The 21,689-nt window shown below is 40.3% G+C and overlaps 2 protein-coding genes across 4 annotated transcripts in view; one reads left to right on the top strand and one right to left on the bottom strand.

Annotated features, from left to right (window-relative positions):
• The window catches only part of LOC126161664 (uncharacterized), a 496,787-nt gene that overhangs the window by 79,474 nt on the left and 395,624 nt on the right, over window positions 1-21,689 (top strand). The window lies entirely within an intron of this gene.
• LOC126161665 (translation initiation factor IF-2-like) overlaps window positions 1-21,689 on the bottom strand; it is a 78,669-nt gene that overhangs the window by 13,667 nt on the left and 43,313 nt on the right. Inside the window, exon 2 of the mRNA XM_049917662.1 lies at window positions 1,191-1,368. Coding sequence (XP_049773619.1) covers window positions 1,191-1,368 — 178 coding nt within the window. The remainder of the gene's footprint in view (window positions 1-1,190; window positions 1,369-21,689) is intronic.

The following is a 21,689-nucleotide window of genomic DNA, read 5'->3' on the forward strand; positions in this document are numbered from 1 at the left end:
TTCAATTAAGCTGACACAGAATCACATTGGTGACAGACTTGATGGACTTGTTTCCTGACAGATTAAAACTACATTCTATAGTGGGATTAAAATCTTGAGGCCTTGCCTTTTTGTGGCGCAGGAAACTAAAGCTGTGGTATGGGATGTCAGACTTAAAAACTTATGCTCTGGGAACTTTTCATAAGTGCTTCTCTAGTGACAGAGGAAGACATGATAGTTACAGCAAAAAATGTACATTTTAGTTTCAGGCATTGTACTCATGTTAGTGGTGAGAGTGGCTTTGTCACCATATGGCCATTCGGATTTAGATTTCCTGTAGTTTCCCCATATCATTCATGGTGAGCGCTGAAATGATTCCTTTGAAATGAACACATCTGCATTTTTTCTGTATTTTAATTCAACATTCGAAGTTTTTCCTCGGCCCCTAATGACTTTGTCATGCATGGGACATTAAACTGCAGTGTTCCTTCGTTTCTTGTGTTTGTGAAGAATATAACTATTACAATATTTTAGTGAAAAGAAATTTGGGTGCATTGAAGATCTCCTTTCAGAGTATGTTTGCCACAATATGTCAGATGAAAAATAACACCTTTGTTTCTTGCTGTATGCCTGTGTTAACGAACTACCTTAATGTAAAGTGCTTCATCTGAATGTGCACAGATTAACAAATTCACTATGTGAAACAATGTTTTTCAGTGCTGTAAAAATATAAATCCCTCCAATTATAAAAGCAAAAGGTTTCTTGTCTCTATTCCATTATCTAAATGAACAATAAATTTAAGATAATATTTTTGAAAAAGTATTTGAACAGCGTAATCCGCACGAACACTTTATCATGCTTATGAAATTAATACAGATTGTAATTGAGAACTAACTAACTAGTAAAATTGATTGTCAGTATCATATTATCCATTTTTGTTATTTGCTGGTAACTTCTGCTTTAGTTTACAACAAGGAAGAAGCAGCTTAGTCTTTCTGCATAGTCATCTGCTGCATGTCTGTGATTTTAGACATTTTCATATCTTTCATTCAAGAACTGAAGGGGACTTTGTGGAATAGAACACCCAACTACTATTCTGCAAAATGAAACATTGCATGTCTCTCTCACCAACATAACAAGGATATTTTGCGGTGAAATTGCATCTAACGTTGAGACGCATTCATCAGAGTTAAAGAGTTGACATGTTTACCTGTAAAAGCCAATGGGTAGGGGTGCAGCAGCTGGTCTTGCCGCCACACTCTGCTGCGTGATGTAGTATGTCATGTAGGGGATGAGCCGCCGAAACCGTTCTGAACTGGAGGGCACCCGGCCACTGCTGACGGGGCTGCTGCTGTTGCTACTGCTGTTGAGAGTACTGTTCGTTGATGCTGAAAACATAATGTTAAGATTTTATTTCCTAAAATCAACTGAATATATACATTGATTGCCGTTTATTGGTGGTGACTTCAGTTTACCCTTGGCATGTAGACGAAAAAACATATTTAAATCAGGAGGTATGCGTAAAACATCATAAAAAATTGTGCTTAACACATTCTTTGAAAATTATTTCAAGCAATTAGTTCATGAGCTCAATCAAATGGTAAACATTTGTGACAACACACTTGGCTTCTTAGCAGCAAATAATCCTGAGCTAATAACAACCATCAAAACATACAGGGATTGGTGAACACAAGGTTGTTCTAGTGAGACTGAATGCTATAACTCCCAAATCCACCAAAAATAAAAATATATCTATTTGAAAAGCAGATATAAATTTGCTTTTTGCGTTCCTGAGAGACAATCTCCACTTCTTCCAAATTAAAAATGTAAGTGTACACCATATATGGCTTGAATTCAAATAAATAGTATTGGACATTAGTTGACAGATTTACACCATATAAATTAACAGAAGACAGAGTTGATCCGCTGGCCAGAGTGGCCGAGCGGCTCTAGGTGCTACAGTCTGGAACCGCGCGGCCGCTACAGTCGCAGGTTCGAATCCTGCCTCGAGCATGGATGTATGTGATGTCCTTGGTTTAGTTAGGTTTAAGTAGTTCTAAGTTCTAGGGGACTGATGACCTCAGCAATTAAGTCCCATAGTGCTCAGAGCCATTTGAAGTGTTGGTCCCCCGTGGTACACAAAATGGGTCAGAAGGCTGTCGCAGAAACAATAAAAGAAGCCTGCCAAATTTAAATGAATTCAAAATCCCTAAGATTAGCGATCTTTTACAGAAGCTCGCGATGTAGTATGGACTCCAATGCGAGAGGCATCTAATAGTTTTCACAATGAAACATTCTCTTTAAACCTGGCAAAAAATTCAAAGAAAATGTGGTTGGATGTGTAATATGCTAGCAGTAAGACACAGTAAATACCTTCTCTGCGTGATAGCAATGGAAATAATATTGATGACAGTACTGCTAAGACAGAGTTACTAAACATAGCCTTCCGAAGACAAAGTAAATATTCCAGAATTCAAATCAAGAACAGCCACCAATTTGAGTAACTTAGAAGTAGATATCTTCAGAGTAGTGAAGCAACTTGAATCACTTAATTAAAGCAAGTCTTCTGGCCTAGACTGTATACCAATTAGATTCCTTTCAGAGTTCACAGATGCAATAGTTCCATACTTAACAATCGTATACAGCTGCTCAGTTGATGAAAGATCCGTACCCAAAGACTGGAAGGTGTACAGGTCACACCAGTATTCAAGAAAGGCAATAGGATTAATCCACTAAATTACAGGCCCATATAATTAATGTCAATATGCAGCTGGATTTTGAAACCTATATTATGTGTGAACATTATGAATCACCTTGCGGAGAGTGGTCTATTGACACATAGTCAACGTAGATTTAGAAAACATCATTCTTGTGAAACACAACTAGCTCTTCACATGAAGTGTTGAGTGCTGTTGACAATGGATTTCAAATTGAGTCCGTATTTCTAGATTAGCAGAAGGCTTTTGACACTGTACCTCACTAAGTGCTTGTAATCAAATTTCGTGCTTATCAATTTCATCTGTTATGCGACTGGATTTGTGATTTCCTGTCAGAGAGGTCAGAGTTTGTAGTAACTGACGGAAAGTTGTCAAGTTAAACAGAAGTGAATTCTGGCATTCCCCAAGGTAGTGTTTTAGGCCCTCTGCTGTGCCTTAAACATAAAAAAGATTTAGGAGACATTTGGAGCAGCCACCTTAGGTTGTTAGTAGGTAATGCTGTTGTTTATCATCTAGTAAAAGCATCAGAAGATCAAAACCAGCTGTGAAATGATTTAGATAAGATATCTGTAGGGTGCAAAAATTGGCAATTTACCTGAAATAATGAGATGTGTGAGGTCATCCACATGAGTACTAAAACGAATCCATTAAATTTCGGTTACACAGTAAATCAATCCAATCTAAAGGTCATAAATTCAACTTAATAACTAGGAACTACAGGTACAAACAACTTAAATTGGAAAGAACACACAGAAAAAAGTTGTGGGGAAGCCGAACCGAAGATTTCATTTTATTGGCAGAACACTTAGAACATGAAACACATGTACTAAAGAGACTGTCTACACTACACTTGTCTGTCCTCTTTTGGAGTACTGCTGCGTGGCGTGGGATCCTTAACAGCTAGGACTGACGGAGTACATCGAGAACGTTCAAAGGACAACAGCACATTTTATATTATCAGGAAATAGGGGAGAAAGTATAATGGACAGGGTAAAGGATTTGAGGTGGAAATCATTGAAATAAAGGCATTTTTCACTGTGGTGAGATCTTCTCACGAAATTTCGGTCACCAACTTTTTCCTCCAATGTGAAAATATTTTGTTGACTCCTACCTACATAGGGAGAAACAGTAATCACAAGAAAATAAGGGAAATCAGAGGTTGCACAGAAAGATATAGGTGTGTGTTTTCTCCACATGCTTTTCAAGAGTGGAATGATAAAGAATGTGTGTGAAGGTGGGTTGATGAACACTGCCAAGCAGTTAAGTGTGATTTGCAGAGTAACCGTGTAGGTGTAGATACCCAGAACCCGCACCTCACTGACCATACTTAGATTTCATAAAAGTGAAAATTTAAATGATCAGAGGGATGCATGATCAGAGACTATAAGCAGTACAGGGTGTGGCCTGAGGCACTTTCCATCAGTCTTTCTGCACTTACAAGAGTAGATCATCCATCCAGTGGCACTTGGCAGATTGTTGCATATCCGTAATGTGTTCAATTGATAACATGCGGACATCCCAGCAAACAGAGGTGTGTTGCTATATGCTGCATTATGGCATTAGTTATTGCTTGAGCGAAGTAAAAAAAAAAAAGTGAAGTAGCCCTGGCACAAAACAGTGTTTTTGTGCACTCAAGAGGTGTGGCACAACACTGCTGTCTTCACACTCTGAAGAATCAGAGAGATCAAACTGATTTAGCCTCCTCTAATCCGATCATAAATGCATGACATCTAAGAAAGCCATAATCGCATATCTAATCTAATCATGAAAAAAGAAACCTCATTCCCTGTGAAATAGAAGTTTGTATTGACAGTGGTCTCTTCTATTAGTGCAAAATTGCTCCTACCAGTCTATTTCAAGCTGGACACACCTTAGAGATGGTCAGGATTCAAATTTCCATCTGATAATTATGATTTACATTTCATGCAATTTTTTAAATTGCTGTACGTAGATTTGTGCAATGTTCATGAATATAACAAAAGTAGAGACTGATTGCATGACATTAGTCCACAGTGTATTTTCCATATTGTTGGTTGGAGAGTGCAATTCTGGATGTAGAAAATCGAAACATTGCTCAATCAAGCTGCAGCAGATTTCATGTCTGAGTCACATCCTACTGTGTCAGTGCTTTTTCTTTTCTTTTAACAAACATCCTATCTTCAAAGGTTTTCTTCCTCACTATCATTACTCAGAAATTTGGAGCGCAAAAGAGAGACTTGTGATGCAGAGGAGGCCTGCGAGCCACAGTTGTATGTAGAAGTGAAAAAAGTTATATGTTAGGTCCCTCTATAACTTAATGTGCATAAGGGTCATTCTACCTCAAGTCATCTGGGCCATCTTGCCAACCATTGCACATTTGGATGAAATTTAGCTTATTTGTATTCCCTATTCAGATAATTAACCATACCAGATTTTAGCATTCTCTCTCTGTTGTTTCAATTTTATGGCACTTCAAAGTCTTGTGTGATTGCACTACTTAACAGTTATGTTGCTATTGGCTGACTACATCATGTGTGCTATGCTCTGAATATCCGCTGTTATCGGCTGGCGAGATCATATGACATGAGCTATGACTGGCTTACAAAAGCCAATCGCAATCTTGATTTCAATGCTTCGGAAAGTAACATGCTGTGTTCGGTGGAATGCCAATTTATACTTTGGTAATACGAAAATATGCAGTGTACACATTGCTGCACATCTAATAACATTCCAAAACATGTTTTTTACCGCTGCGTTTTGCTTTCTAAAGTGCCAGGAAATTATAAGCCGCTGTATAAAACTATAACCATTCAAATGATTCACAAATTTTACAGTTCCGAGGGAAAGTATACTGTCACTTAACGTGGAAAAAGTGTATTTTCACCCGGGAGAAAGCGTATTTTTAACCGGGAGATCCGGGGAAATTCCGGGATTTTTTTTTCTCATCCACGTATACATACTGTAGTTGTTTTAAAGTGGGTTATTGCATCTATATCAAAAGCATCCTGTTAGTACAACAAATGGTGTTAGCAGTTTGTAGTCTGTGGATTGACCAGCTGAACAAAGAGACTACATTAGTTCCTTACTAGTAGTTTATTTCCCACAGAAGAGAAGCTGAAGGCAGAGATAATAGATCTTCTGGACCATTGTCTCTCTCTCTCTCTCTCTCTCTCTCTCTCTCTCTCTCTCTCTCTCTCTGTGTGTGTGTGTGTGTGTGTGTGTGTGTGTGTGTGTGTGTTTTAATATTATATGGTTTTATCTGTATTTAGCATCAAATTTGTACAATTTTACTTGGATGTTTTGTTAACTTACTAACATATTATATTAACTGTACGAGCTTGTAACATGAAGACATGTACAGAGTAACATGGGCATCACTATAATAGAGTGCTACTGCACAGAGGCACTGCTATAAAGATGTATACAAAATCACATTGGTTGAGGTTGACACTCAGATCAGCTACACGAAGCCCTCTACAACTCACAGGGATCTTCTTTCAGTGACACTTCCATAGACAGAAGAGTAGGCAGACAGATTGACCATACCACTATCAAAACCAAAGTCAAGTATGATTCATGTAAAAACAGCCAGAGGTGCAAAATATGACATGAACCACTTTTTTGTGTGTTTAGGTACAACAGAAAGGGGAGGCAGAAATAATCAGAAGGAAATATGATAGTGTGCTGATGAATTAGACACTGTGAATAATGAACCATTCCAAAAACATGCAGTAATAGCTGCCAAGCAGTTGAGGGAAAATGTTGAGAGGACTCCAGAATGGAAATAGACTGAAATACAACAGCAAATGGAGTGGTCAAAGGAAGTTACATGGGGAAGATGACTAGTTTCGAGAGGAATGTGTAGAAGCACTTACAGAGGTGAGGAAGCAAAGAAAAACGGGCTGAGAGACAAAAATTTCCTTTAGGACAATACAAAATTTGAATAAAGTAATTTTAGGGTCAATTCTCACTTCACTAGTATCAGGCTACTTGCAGCAGCTGGTGCTGCTCCTCTGTCACATTTGTAAATATTACCACAATTCAGACATGCACAAAGCAACCCAATAGATTTTCAGAAGACCCAAGAGAAGTTAATTCAGAACATAATCAGAGATGATTTTGAGGAATTATAAGGTATCAATACCAAGAAAATGTACAAAAAATATATATACTTCAGGAAGAGAGAGAGAAGTAGACCAGTGTTTATTAAAGCTTGTAATGGAAGTATTTTGTTTCGACTGTTGGACATAATATAGCTGGAAGAGAAAAAAGGTGTTTCTCATGTATGCTGAATTGTGAATACCAAAACAAGATGTTTGCATTTGAATTTACAGCTATAGCAGAGCAGCATTGCTCACAACCTCATCTGCAAAAAATTAAGAAAAAGATAATGAGGCTAAAGAAAAACAAAAGTCCAGGAGAGGTTAAAATATAGGTGGAAATTGAATAAGAGGGACGAGAAATGCTTCATAAGAAACTGCACAGGTGCATTGAAGTAATTTGCATTACTGACAAAAACAAAGATTACATCTACATCATACTCTGCAAGCCACCTAATGGTTTGTGGTGGAGGTTACCTTCGGTACCACTATCTGATCTCTCCAACCCAGTTCCACTTGTGAATAGTGTGTGGAAAGAATGATTGTCAGTATGCCTCTGTATTGGCTGTAATTTCTCAGTCGGTAAGCCTATGTATTGGTTGTAATTTCTCGAATTTTCTCCTCTTTGTCAATACACACGATGTATGTGGGGGGAGTAATAAGTTGTCTGACTCCTCCTGAAAAGTGCTGTACCGAAATTTCAGTAGTAAATCTGCCTGTGATGCACAATGTCTCTGTTGTAACGTTTACCAGTGGAGTTTGTTTAGCATCTCCATAGCTAAATGATATCGTTGACAAAACGCGCCACTCTTCGTTGGATCTTCTCTATCTTGTCTATCAGTCCTATACCTGATAGGGATCCCAGATAGATGAACAATACTCAAGAATTGGGCAAACAAGTGCCATGTAAGCCACTTCTTTCGTGGATGAGCTACATTTCCTTAAGATTCTTCCAATGACTCTGAGTCTGGCATCTGCTTTTCCCACTATCTGTTTTATATGGTCGTTCCACTTAAGGTCACTCGGGATAGTTATGCCTACGTATTTTACGGCAGAAGCTGTCTCCAGCTGTTTGTCATCAATAGTGTAGTTGTACAGTAGTGGATTTATTTTCCTATGTATGCACAATATGTTACATTTATTTATGTTTAGGGTCAACTGCCAGAGTCTGCACCATTCATCAATTCTCTGCAGGTTCTTCTGCAAATTCTATCTATCTTCTGGCGTTGATACTTTGGTATAAACAACTTTTTTTTTTTTTAAAACGGCAATGCGGGACAGTGTCAAATGCCTTACTGAAATCAAGGAACGCGGCATCAACCGGAACGCAGCATCAACCTGAGCACTGGTGTCCACTGCACTGTGGCTCTTATGGAGGAACAGAGTGAGCTGAGTTTTCCAGGATCTCTGTTTGTGGAATCCATGTTGATATTTATAGAGGAGCAAAAGTCTTGAACATAATTCTACAACAGATTGGCGTCAACAATATAGGTCTATAATCGTGTGGATCTGTCTTACTACCTTTCTTAAAATCGGGAATGACATGCGCTTTTCTCCAGTCATTATGTACCTTTCGTTTCTCAAGCAATCTACGATAAATTACTGCTAGAAGGAGAGCATTTCGGCCTTCTGTCTGTTATCTTCCATTTCAGTGGCATTGTTGTTGCTGAGAGAACGGATAGATGATTTTGACCCACTTAATGATTTTACAAACGACCAAAATCTCTTAGGTTTTTACTCAGGCCAGTTGACAATGTCTTACTTTCAAAATCATTGAACACTTCTTCTTGCTTCTCTCATTGCTCTCCTTACGCTCATTTTCACTTTGTTCATATTTTGTTTGTCAGCTAGGCTTTCACTTCTTTTGAATCTGAGATAAAGTGCTCTTTATTTACGTAGCACTTTTCTAACTCGGCTATTAAACCACGGTGAGTCTTTCCCATCCCTTGAGACCTTACGCGGAACTTACTTGTTTAAGACATATTACATGATGTTTCTGAATTTTTTCCATTTGTTCTCCACATCGTCGTCCTCATCACCGAATATTTGATGCTGACTGCAGAGATATTCTGAAATTTGTATCCTGTCACCCTTGCTGAGCAAATATATCTTCGTACCTTTCTTAACATTCCTTGTATTACCAGTTGTCATAGATGCTGTCACAGCCTTATGGTCACTGATACCTTCCTCCACGTTTACTGATTCGATGAGTTCAGGTCTGTTTGTTGCCAGGAGGTCTAAGACGTTACCCTCACGAGTTGGTACTTTAGCTATCTGCTCGAGGTAATTTTCGGAAAAGATGTCCCTACAACTACAGATCCTGACCCAGGCAGTCTATAAAAGCATCCGATCACCAATTTTGACCGTTCTTTAATATTTAGTTTCACCCAGATTAATTCACATTCGGAATATGTGATAACCATGCTAGATTTTATCAAATTTTTTACTGCGATAAACACGCCGCTACCATTGGCGACTAACCTATCTTTCGATAAACATTCCAGTCTGAACTTAGGATTTCGTTGTCATTGATGTTTGGCTTCAACCGGCTTTCTGTTCCCAATATTTATCTGTGCATTATAACCTTCAATAAACGATACTAATTCTGGGACCTTTCCTTGGATGCTCCTGCAGTTTACTAAAATCATATTAATCTTTTCTGTCTCTGATCTGCCAGGACCCAGATTCTCTGAAGTTGCTGTGGCTGATATAACAGGCAAATCCCAAGGGAGTGGTCCTCTAACCTAAAAAAGCCCCATGTGCACGCCACATGTACTTCGCTACTCTAGTAGCCGCTTCCTGCATGTATTGCGCGCCTGACCTATTAAGGGGAATCCTACAATTCTGCTCCCAATAGCGGAGGTCGAGAAATTAACATCAGATACTGTCACAGAGCTGTCTGAGCCTTTGGTTTAGACCTTCCACTCTGCACCAAACCAGAGGACCACGATCAATCCTGGGTACGATGCTACAAATAGACAGCTTAGCCTGCACTCCCTGTGTGTTGCTAGTTGCCTTCACCAAATCAGCCAGCTACCGAAAGGAGCTGACGGTGGCCTCCGAACCCAAGCAGCAGGTGTCATTTGTGCCGACGTATGCCACTACATGCTGCTGGTTGCACCCAGTGTGCTTGAAAGCCGCTGGCGGGGCCTCCTCCACATCATGGATGAGACCTCCCAGCAAGCATACTGAATGCACACTGGAATACTTTCCCGCCTTGCCTGCTATCTCCCTGAGGGGCTTCGTCACCCGCCTAACATTGGGGCTCCCAATGACTAGCATACCCACCCTCTGTACTTGTCGGGACTGGGCAAGAAAATCGACCCCAACAGGAGAGGCATCCTGAGCTGGCTCAGAGTTATCAACAACACTGGGAAGCACCTCGTACCTGTTGCTAAGACGTAGAGAGCCAGCCACACGGCCTGCTCCCTCTTTCGCTCTCTGTCCAGTGACACACGAACCCACCACTGTCTGCCACCCACTCTGGAATGAGGACGGACTGGTCAGATATTGCGTATCAGAAGCCGCAGCGACGTCCGGACCACGAGGGAATTCCAGTGGCACCAGAGGTGTCACTGGTCTCGTCACTGACGCCCTGATGTCACCACAACTTTGAGCATTAGCTAGAAGCTTGTCGATGGTAGCCAAAGCAGCTTCCATCTGTTTATGGACAGCAGCCAACTCTTCTTGTGTCCGCTCACAACAAGCACAGTCCCTAGCCATATCGTATTGTGTATAAAATAGATATATGGTCTCAAATGGCGCTACTGAGTTTGAGAATATACCAGAGAAGAATAAAGTAATCCTAAAAGTTAGTGTGTAGACTTCTCACTGAACTCTGAGACCACAAGCTGTTAAACAGAAATACATTTCTCTACATGGAAAATTTATACTAGGAAGCTGCCCTACACACGGATATTCACGAGACTTGCGCAAAAACAAAAACTATGTTTAATTTTCTAACCATTAGTCTACACAGTAAAATACACATGTACAGTTCACTTATTTGCAGAAGCATGTGAACAGAAAACAAAGACTAAATTAATTTACAGTTTATCACACAAGTGGTGCTGCTGCTCTGCTGCGCCCTCTCTCAGCTCGGAGACCATGATCTTCACAATTCACCAAAAGAATTATAAAATGTATTGTAATAACTTTTGTAGAACTGATCTAAATGTGTGTACAAGATCTTAACAAACTGTTCTCTGGACAGAAATCAGCCATTGGCCATAGTAAATATATGTGAATACCAAGGAGGATTGCAGAAATGACTGTCCGCTGAAGAAAAAACTCAACATAGAAATAGCAGACATTTCATCATGCTTTAACTAAAGGCAGTAGTTGACAGGCACGTTTTATATATGCCACTGTGAATGATCCCATATATCCAAGACACTGGATGAATCTGCTAAACAATTTTTTCTTTCTGCTTTTCCCGCCAGTGATGACGTATTTTTGTATGGAGACACCTGGAGGAAATTTTCTCAGTTTATAATCTGTTGCAGTTGTCCTTACATTACGTTAATACTTCTTCCACAGATCCTGAATGCGACATTTCGTAATGATGTGGAAAGTGTCAGTTTAACATAAGTTTTCATTACACAGTGTAATATGTACTACTTCATATCTAAAAATACATCTATTGAGTAGAAGGAGTTGTCATTCAGAAATTCTTTTAATATATTTTTAATTGTTGGTTGGCTAACTGTCAGACTTTTAATGCTATTTGGCAAATGACCAAAGATTTTTGTGGAAGCACAATTCATCCCTTTCTGTGCCAAAATCGGATTTAATCCAGAATAGTGAAAAATCATTCTTTCTTCTGGTGTTGCTATGCAGTTCGCTATTATTTTTGAACTGTGATGGGTTATTAATAACAATTTTCATATGTGAATATATGTATTGCGAAGGTACTGTGAATATCCCCAGTTCCTTAAATAAATGTCTGCAAGGTGATTTTGGGTTGGCTCCAGCTATTATTCTGATTACACACTTTTGTGCAATGAGTATTTTTTCTCATAATGATGAATTACCCCAAAATATGATGCCATATGAAAGCAGTGAATGAAAATAGCCATAGTAGGCTAATTTACTTATACGTTTATCACCAGAATTTGCGATAACCCTAATAGCATAGGTAGCTGAGCCTAATTGTTTCAACAGATTATCAATGGGTATCTTCCAGTTCAATTTCTCATCAGTGCACACACCGATACATTTTGAATATTCTGCCTTAGCAACAGACTTCCATTCAAAGTCTATATTTATCAATGGTATTTATGCCATTTATTGAACAGACTTGTATATACCGTGTTTTCTCAAAATTTAATGAGAGTCCATTTGCAGAGAGCCATTTAATAATTTTCTGGAAGACATTATTTACAATTTCCTCAGCTGATTCTTATTTGTTAGGTGTGATTGCTACACTTGTATCATCAGCAAAAAGAACTAGCTTTGCATCTTCATGAATATAGAGTGGCTGTTGTTGTTGTGGTCTTCAGTCCTGAGACTGGTTTGATGCAGCTCTCCATGCTACTCTATCCTGTGCAAGCTTCTTCATCTCCCAGTACCTACTGCAACCTACATCCTTCTGAATCTGCTTAGTGTATTCATCTCTTGGTCTCCCCCTACGATTTTTACCCTCCACGCTGCCCTCCAATACTAAATTGGTGATCCCTTGATGCCTCAGTACATGTCCTATCAACCGAACCCTTCTTCTGGTCAAGTTGTGCCACAAACTTCTCTTCTCCCCAATCCTATTCAATACCTCCTCATTGTTTATGTGATCTACCCATCTAATCTTCAGCATTCTTCTGTAGCACCACATTTCGAAAGCTTCTATTCTCTTCTTGTCCAAACTATTTACCGTCCAGGTTTCACTTCCATACATGGCTACACTCCATACAAATACTTTCAGAAATAGAGTAGCTAGTCATTAATATATATTAAGAACAATAAGGGACCCAAGACTGAACCATGTGGGACACCGTTCTTGTTACCTCCCCAGTTAGAGGACTCTGCTGATTTATGCAGACTATCTCTGCTGTTAATTTTACCCGTCTGCATTCTTCCAGTTAAATATGAATTGAGCCATTTGCACACTGTCCCACTCATTCCACAATACTTAAGCTTATCTAGAATAATTTCATGATTTACACAGTCAAAAGCCTTTGAGAGATCTCACAGTGTCCCAGTGTAGGTGATTTTGATCAGTGAAAAGCCTTTCTGAAAACCAAATTGACGTATTACTAGTACTTCATTTTTACAAATGTGTGATGCTGCTCTTGAATACATTACTTTTTCAAGAATTTTGGATAAAGCTGTCCAAAGTGAGATTGGGCAATAGTTGGTAACATCAAACCTATCCCCTTTTTTAAGCAATGGTTTAACAATAGTGTATTTCAGTCTATCTGGAAAAAATGCCCTGTTTCAGTGAGCTAATACATATGTGGCTGAGAATTCTATTTATATGTTGGAACAAGCTTTTAATACTCTGTTGTATCTGTCCTGCTTGGGCAGCTTATAGCACCCTTTCTGCTAAAAACAGATCACCAATAAAATGCTACTGTAGGTTTTATGTCTAGGATTTTGATGCCGAAATGATGATTTATGGCAGTCTTTTGGATAACTGTTCTGAGTATTGTTACAACCTGCTCAAGCAGAACTACCACATTCACCAGCCTAAATCTATCATGAAAATTCAATTCAGTGAAGACCATTCGGTTGTCCACTGTCGAGCTCTGCACTTCTTGTATGTGAACTAGTGGTGAAAAAGATGTATTACGTTCCGTTTCTGAACGTGTAGTAAGAAACTCTTTACGAGACACCTAAAACGGTATTCCTACTGTCTAATGTTGGAGATACGTTTAACAGTATGCCCGTGCTGCCAGTGATCTTTTTTAGTTGCCGAATGTTACATGTTTTCCAGTGACATAGAGAAAGAAGTAACTAATCTTGTTTGTATTCCACGCGTTACGGAGGATGTCACAACGTGGCGTTACCGCGTGAATGAAATGGAAAGTGCTGCCACGGAACTGTGTGTGAACGCGGCAGTTGAGTAAGTGGTACATTACTACGTTCCTACACTTCCCGTGTCGGCCGTTCACCGACGCAGCTGGGCTGCCGATTCTCAGGTGCGACGTTTATTTTTTTACATTGTTAAATTGATCTAAATAAAGACATAGTGTGCATCCTGACGGCCAAGACTAGTCGGAACTGAGCAGAACTGTTAGCTGAATAGACGAAGCTTGTCAGTACCCTGAAATGAAAGTCTTAGCAGTGAGATGAAATTTTTCCTGTCCGTACGTCTGGAGCAACTTTGTGTGGAAGTAAAATTCAACCGTGGGAAAAATCAGAGATCAGTCTGTAATATCCTAGCGCCGAATACATTTCATTCCATTGCGAGGTGAGCGCCCAAGTAAAAACTGAACCAGCTCAACAGGTTCATGCGTTTACGAACTGTGTGACTGATCAGCTGGACCACCAGATGGTCTCATGAGGGACGGCCGGTTATTTACTGGTTTTCCTGGTCGCTCTCTACCCTTCCTGCTTAGTGGTCCCCGAACAGCTGTTCCGTGTAGCTGAAGTCAATTAAATTTAATTTACGATCTGCACGGTTGGGAAGGTCAGCAGGAGAGTTCTTAAAGGGGCAATTAACGGAGCAGACTGATCTGAATCTCATGAGTATACAAAACGAGAATAGAAAATTTGGCGACTCCGTAATAGTAACGACACCATTAACTCCGTTAAAATAACACGAAGAACCGCCGTGGGCGAAAAGCCTCTCTCTCTCTCTCTCTCTCTCTCTCTCTCTCTCTCTCTCTCCCCCTCCCCCTCCCCCGGCCCCCACTCCCTCCCTCCCCCTCTCCCTCCCTCCCTCCCCCTCTCCCTCCTCTCCCTCTCCCCCCTCCTTACTCTCTCTCCCTCTCCTCTCCCCCTCCCTCCCTCCCTCCCTCCCCCCTCTCCCTCCTCTCCCTCTCCCCCCTTACTCTCTCTCCCTCTCCTCTCCCCCTCCCTCCCTCACTGCGCGCGCGTGTGTGTGAACTGATTACGTCAGCTAAGTACAGAACTGTGTTGTTACATCGTAGAGGCTAGTGTTAGCATGAAGACTACATGAGTGAATTACATTTATACGGCGTACCTCTTCAGCTCATTAGTTATAGACCCCGCTTTTTATCCTGTGGTTCATTTACGTTTAATGTTTTGCGTTCGGCTCACACACTTGCAGACGCAAACAAAAGTTAATAATCTTACCCTTTAACCTCTTTAACGTGTACGGGACAATCACAATTCACTGCAAAACCATGGAAATGGTGGTTGCGACATAAGTTCTCCGCAATTATATTCGACTGTTATTAATTTGCCTGAAATTAAATTGCTGTTTAATTTGTTCTACTTATGCCAACTGGCCGAGCGGTTCTAGGCATTTCAGTCCGGAACCGCGCGATCGCTACGGTCGCAGGTTCGAATCCAGCCTCGGGCATGGATGTGTGTGATGTCCTTAGGTTAGTTAGGTTCTAAGTCTAGGGGACTGATGACCTCAGATGTTAAGTCCCATAGTGCTTAGAGCCATTTGAACTTATGGCAACTTCTACTTTGGGGACAGCTTCCCTTACGTTTTATTAATTATTCACATTTGTTGAAAAATGGTGCATTATTAGCTGCGATATATGACCCCAAATCCTAGTGCCTTATACTAAATATAACTTTTACCTGACTACGGAGTAATTACAACTTCATGTCAGATGCAATACTGTAAGAGAACCATAGCTCAGATATTACCTATGTTAACATTGGTATATCCACTACTGAACTTCGCTATATGAATTTGAATATAGCAGACAGGCGCTTACGTGGAATTGTGTTCGCCAGCAACGTCACGCTGAACTGCACGGATATTTAGCACTGAACAGATCTTGGGAAGTAGAGAGCGAGGGTACTGACTAACTCCCTAACGACAAATAGAAGTAAACTGACTTGTTACGAAAGCCTGAGATGTGAGCTTTCTGGCTACGAACGTCAGTTAAAAAATAGTAGTAGTAGTAGTAGTAGTAGTGATTCACACAGTTCCAGATCCCTGTTCTTTCCTCGCTTTAGATACTCGCTTAGTCTGCAACCAAATGATCATGTTGTCTGATCGCAGATGACCAGAATGTACATTTAGAAGTAATTGGCCATAAAGACTTTTTTAAAAAAAAAAAAGAAAAAGAGTATATGGATTGAATCGATGCTCCAGAGAGCTACGTTGTGCTAAACTGCGATACTTTTGTGCTAAACTGCGATGCTTTTCCGCAGTGGGAACATATTTCGAATTCATACTAGATTGCTTGCGATTAAGTCAACAAGTGTAATGTGAACGCCGACGGTTTGACTGTTACTTCCCGTTGCTGTACGAAGTTATTGATAACGTATGTAATGTTGGCTGTCATTGTTGCCACACAGGGGTCGCTGGAAGGTAATAACTGGCTTTCCAACTTAGAAGACCAACAGATGCATTATCTGGTATCGGTCACGCAGTTTTGTCTGTAAGTTGGTTGCCTTCACATATCGTATCGGTAGTTCCGAGCCAAAGATTTGAACGAGGAAAAAAAAAAATAAAAAGTATAACTGCTCGAAGGAGAGCAAGGCTCCATTCCTGGTTCCCACGGCCAAATCTACGCCTAGTGTTGCAGTGTTGCGTTTTTTTTTTCATTTTTTCAAAACAAGTCGGAAATTTACTTAAAATGGGACAAGTTAATACGTCAGTATGAAAGTTACGACCTGTTCGTATAGAATAATAAGCAGCGCCCGGTTTGCGAGACTGGAAGGTGTTTCAGATTCTGATCGAATCCGCGCGGCGGATTATAACGGTCGTGACCGCTGTCCTTTCCTGGCCAGCCGGCGCGGGGGGGGGGGGGGGGGGGGGGGGGGGTGTTGGCAGTTTCCCATGCTCGTTTAGGCAAATGCTGGGCCGGTCCCCCTTTTCCGCCTCAGAAAATACGATCTACAAAATTAAAATACGATCACACACAGAACAAAGTTTACACGGTTCATAGAAAGGTTGCACAGGCGACGCAACTGAAGACTACGGCGACAGGAAGGACATTCGCCCTCAAAGTTAAGTTTCAAAATATTGAGTACAGTACCTGTATTAAACTGGATCAACACGGAGTAGTAGTTAGGATAAAAGCTACGTATTAAGGAGCTATATTCAGTAAACGACTGTCATTCATTCTGAAATCAGTCGTATATAAGAATTTGCGATTTTATTCATAGCTGTCATTTCTCGGCGACTGTAGTATGATATGTGTGTCAGAGTAAAATTCAGTCGTCAGTTTATCATCTCACTTTGCTGGTCGTACATAAGAATTTGCGATTTTATTCATAGCGTTCATTTTCTCAGTGATTGTAGTATGGTATATGCGTTAGAGTAGAATTCAGTCGTGAGTTTGTTATTATCTCGCTTTGCTGGTTTCGACAGATTAATCTGTCGTCTTCAGAAGCTTGATATTGGTTTAGCAGATGTCAAAATCTTCTCCACAGGAACGAATTGCCATGAAATTTGCAAAAATGTACGTGTTGTATGTGATAATTATAACTATAGGTTGACAATTTACAGTAAATGTATCACATGTATGTATATGTGATAAATTTTCTGTAAATTATCGGTCTGTGTTTATAATTATCGCCTATAATTATACATTTCTGGACATGTCATTGCATTACGCTTCCATGAAGAAGGTATTGACATCTGTTAAACCAGTATTAAGCTTCTGAAGATACAGATTAATCTGTCGAAACCAGTAAAGCGAAATAAAAATAAGTATGCAACTGACAACAGAATTTTATTCTGCAGTATATGCAAGAATTTCCATTATATCTAGGAGTTCTTAAATGGCATTTCCCACGTTCTTCAGATTGTAAGTTTTTGTGTAGTGACCTGATTGACTCACAAATATCTGAAAGTGAAAATAGGTGTAAGTCTAAAGTTATTTCAGTCTCCTAACGACTGTATCTAAACTTTTCATTGGGCGACATGGATTCCTCGGAAAATTTACACAGTTTTGATGACTGTATCTGCCTGACAGCAGCAACGTCTTTAAGTGGCACCATGTCAATAAAAGGCCTACTTGGGTCTCTCACCATTCGACACCAGTGACTAGTTTGTAGTGTTACTTGACTGTGCAGCACCTTCTTGAGCCTTTACACTGCAAAATTTATATAACAATCACGAGATGAGTCTTATTAATTTTCTTATTCGTATGTTATAGCAATTGAGGTCGGGCGGTGGTTACTGCTCAGCACTGCACGACGGCGGTTCAGATGTTCGCCCGGTGATACAGATTTAGGTTTTCTGCGTTTTTCGAAATCGCTTAATGCATCGGTTATGATAGATTTCCTTCCCCATTCTTCCCCCGATCTGAACTTTTTTCCGTCTCTAGTGACCTCGTCATCGACAGGAAGTAAAATCTCATCTTGCTTTTCTTTCCTTTTAATAAAAGCAACCTTTTTTATTGTGAAAAAGGAAGTTATTTGTGATGGACAAAGTATTGAGCAATTTTGCGAGCGGAGAAGTCTTCGTTAATCTTATTGGTTTTTATCCAAAACTGCTATTACGACTGGTTATGGGTTTTCCCTTCAAACTAGAGCTTTCCCTCTGCCAATATCTGTGTCGAACGGAAAATAGCTGAAAAATAAAAGATGTAAGAGCAAACAAACCGACATCTAAACTGTTTGTGTACTGTAATCTTTATAATCAATACTGGAAACTTACAATACTCTATTCAGAACTTTTACGGTAAGCGAAGCGTAAAAACACTTCAGAAGGAACTGTTTTCCATACTTCTCTAGTGCTTAGTGAAAGGTTAACATTGTTTCACAAGGAGTCACACAAAATGTAGGAGTAGCAAATAATTTATTTATTATTTATTTCAATGAGGTAATATATGAATTACTGTCGAATATGTAGAAAATGTTTGTTAAGGTACAGTATTACGGTACGTAAAGCTACAATTACTTCATGACGGAACGAGAGAGATTGCTAGAGCCGGAAGACGAACTAAACAGTAGCATCTGTGAGTCATATGCTGATGTGCCAGAACCTCATGACCACTATCCATCGCGAGACTGAATACCGACTGATAGCATTGCTGACATGTGGCGCAGTACGGAAAATATGTAAGTGGAGCGGAAACGAAAGGGGAATCATTCTAGAGACGATGCGAGGTACAAATGGTGAAATCCACTCACATAAGCGACTTTGACAAAGGGAAGATTGTTATGGCCCGTCACATGGGAAAGAGTTTCTTGGAAACGGCGAAGCTGGTCGGCTATCGTGAGCCTCTATGAAAATTGGTTGAAGGACGGTGAAACCACGAATAGGCAACAAGAAGATGGACGTCTACGCATCATCACAAACGTGGAGGTTGGAAGCTCGCCCATTCTGTAAAAAAAGGATATGCGACGGTCTGTGGCAGATCTGATGATGGTAGAGTGCAGTGCTGGTGCAGACGCTGGAGTTTCGGACCTCACGGTTGAGCGCACGTTGCTGAACATTGGGGCTCCGCAGTAGATGAGCCTTAAGTGTTCGCATATTGACGCAACGACGTCGTCAATTCTGAATGCAGCGGTGACGGGATCATCGAAATTGGACCGTGGATCAGTGGAAACGTGATGCCCGGTCGAGTGAATCACGTTTCTATTTAACATTAGGTCGATGGTCTTATCGAGATAAGTTGTCATCCACAAACAACTGCTCGAAACGTGCACCATGCCTCGGCCGCCGGCCGATGGGGGTTGTGTTATGCTATGAAGGACATTCACCTGGGCTTCCACGGAACCTTGGAAATAACCGCAGGCACCATCAAAGCTGTGGACTCCGTGAACAATGTTACGGGTCATCTACATTATTTCATGTTCGATGTCCTCCTCGGCGGTGATGGCATCTTCCAGTAACATAAATATCCGTCAGGAGGCCTGAATAGAGCTACTGTGGTTTGAGGAGCATGATGGTGAACTCACGTTGATGTCTTAGCCGCCAAATTCCCCTGATATGAATCCGATGAAACACACAAGGACGCTATCAGCCGCTAGTTCCAGGCCCACAAACCTCCAGCCCGTAATTTACCGGAATTGCTTAATCTGTGCATAGAATCTGGTACCGTTTATCTCCAGAAATCTACCAATGACTTGTCGAATCCACGCCTGGCAGAATCGCTGCAGTATAGCGTTCCAGATGCGGATTAACACGCCATTAACCAGTTGGTCATAAAGCTGTGGCTCAGTATTAAAGGTTCAAGGAAAAAAGAGCTAAATAAGTAGAAGAAATTAAATGTATTATTGAAATCAAGACACTCGGTGGTGTAAGAGGACATCAATAGGTTGCGTGATTAGAACCTCCAGTCGGGTAGACCGTTCGCCGGGTGCAAATTTTTTGATTTTACGCCACTTCGGCGAGTTGCGCGTAGAATCAATAGGTATGCTTACTGGAACACACGGATATGTCAGGACAGCTGACATTATTGCGTGTACAATAGCTTATTCACTCACCATAACAAAACTACTGATATGCGAGCGCAGCCACAGGTAACAGCTAGCTGTGAATAAATTGTCAATCATTTGGTAAAAGTGTGGCGTCCTAAATCCAGCGTATGCTTTTGTTAACCTCTCGCGCTAGCGAAGCTTGTCAAAGTGCTTGTTTACTGTTTTTATATGTTTGCTAAGAAATGTAGACTCGATGTCACATTTTCCTTAGATGTTGAAAGCCCCGTTAAGAAGTTGATTGGTCCTTTGATGGTAGTCATTTCGAAAGACACCGTTCCTAGGTTATTGTAAATACAACCCCTATAACCTTATTTTACATCTTTTGAATGCTGTAACTTTTTTTCCCCTAATACTTTCGAAAGAATTATTGAATGGGTAAGAATGCTATTTTGTTCTCTTCCCTACTTAAGTCTCGTTGCGTCACTTCTTCAAAATTATTACATGTCAGTAGCGTGTTTACCAGCTCGTGGCGAACTTCAAACAATCCAAATAGGCTTCTACATTGAAGACATCTTTACTCCTAATGCAACTTGAGTGATTTTAGTGTTACATTGGAAGTCCACACGGACTATTTTTTAAATCCGGGCACCTGTTGTGACAAAAGAAATGTAAATTCAATTTTATTGAAGAACAAGATTTTTCCTTGGTTAACCTCAACAGTAGCACGAAATTTGCTCAGATATAGTCACTTTTAGTACAAGAAATTGAAACTGACCGATGTTGCGCAATCGCATTCTGGAGGATTTAGCTTCAAATATCCGTTTGGCCTTCCTGTTCCTGATGTAGACTTTTTTGTTATTATGAAATAACGCTGGGTGAATGCCCTTCGAAAAAGACGTGATTAATTTTCTGGCCTGTCTATTTAAAATCCTAAATTGCTGTCGATGTCTAATGACCTTGTCATCTACCTGACGTGTGAATTCAGTTACTTGATGTAGGTGTCACGATGCTGATCTATCTTCATTTAATTGTTGAATCGGGGACTGCCAAGTAGTCCAGGAATTCACACGTTGTTTTTCCGTCTATTTACACAGTTGTCCTGACTCCCCTCCATTTAGGAATATCTTATGACGTAGGGTCACACTTTCTTTGGGACAGTGGCCCATCGTTTAATAGGTGCCATATATATTTTAGTTTCCTTTTTCCCACTCGTAAAAATGTGGATTGGCCGAGATCAAGTGACTGTCGTGTATGTGTTAACAGTCTGTGAGGAGGTAAGGACACAGTTTGAATGGACTAAAATCCATATAGTTCTCAGTGTAGGACAATGTCTAATGTTGCTTTTATTTATTCATTTATTTATTTGTTTTTCAGTGCCTCCAACGACAACTTGTTAAACTTTTGATGATGAGAGGCTGTGAGTGGTCGTAGAAAGAGACAGTATTAACGAGA

This window comes from Schistocerca cancellata, chromosome 2 (assembly GCF_023864275.1).
Source record: "Schistocerca cancellata isolate TAMUIC-IGC-003103 chromosome 2, iqSchCanc2.1, whole genome shotgun sequence".
Lineage (NCBI taxonomy): Eukaryota > Metazoa > Arthropoda > Insecta > Orthoptera > Acrididae > Schistocerca > Schistocerca cancellata.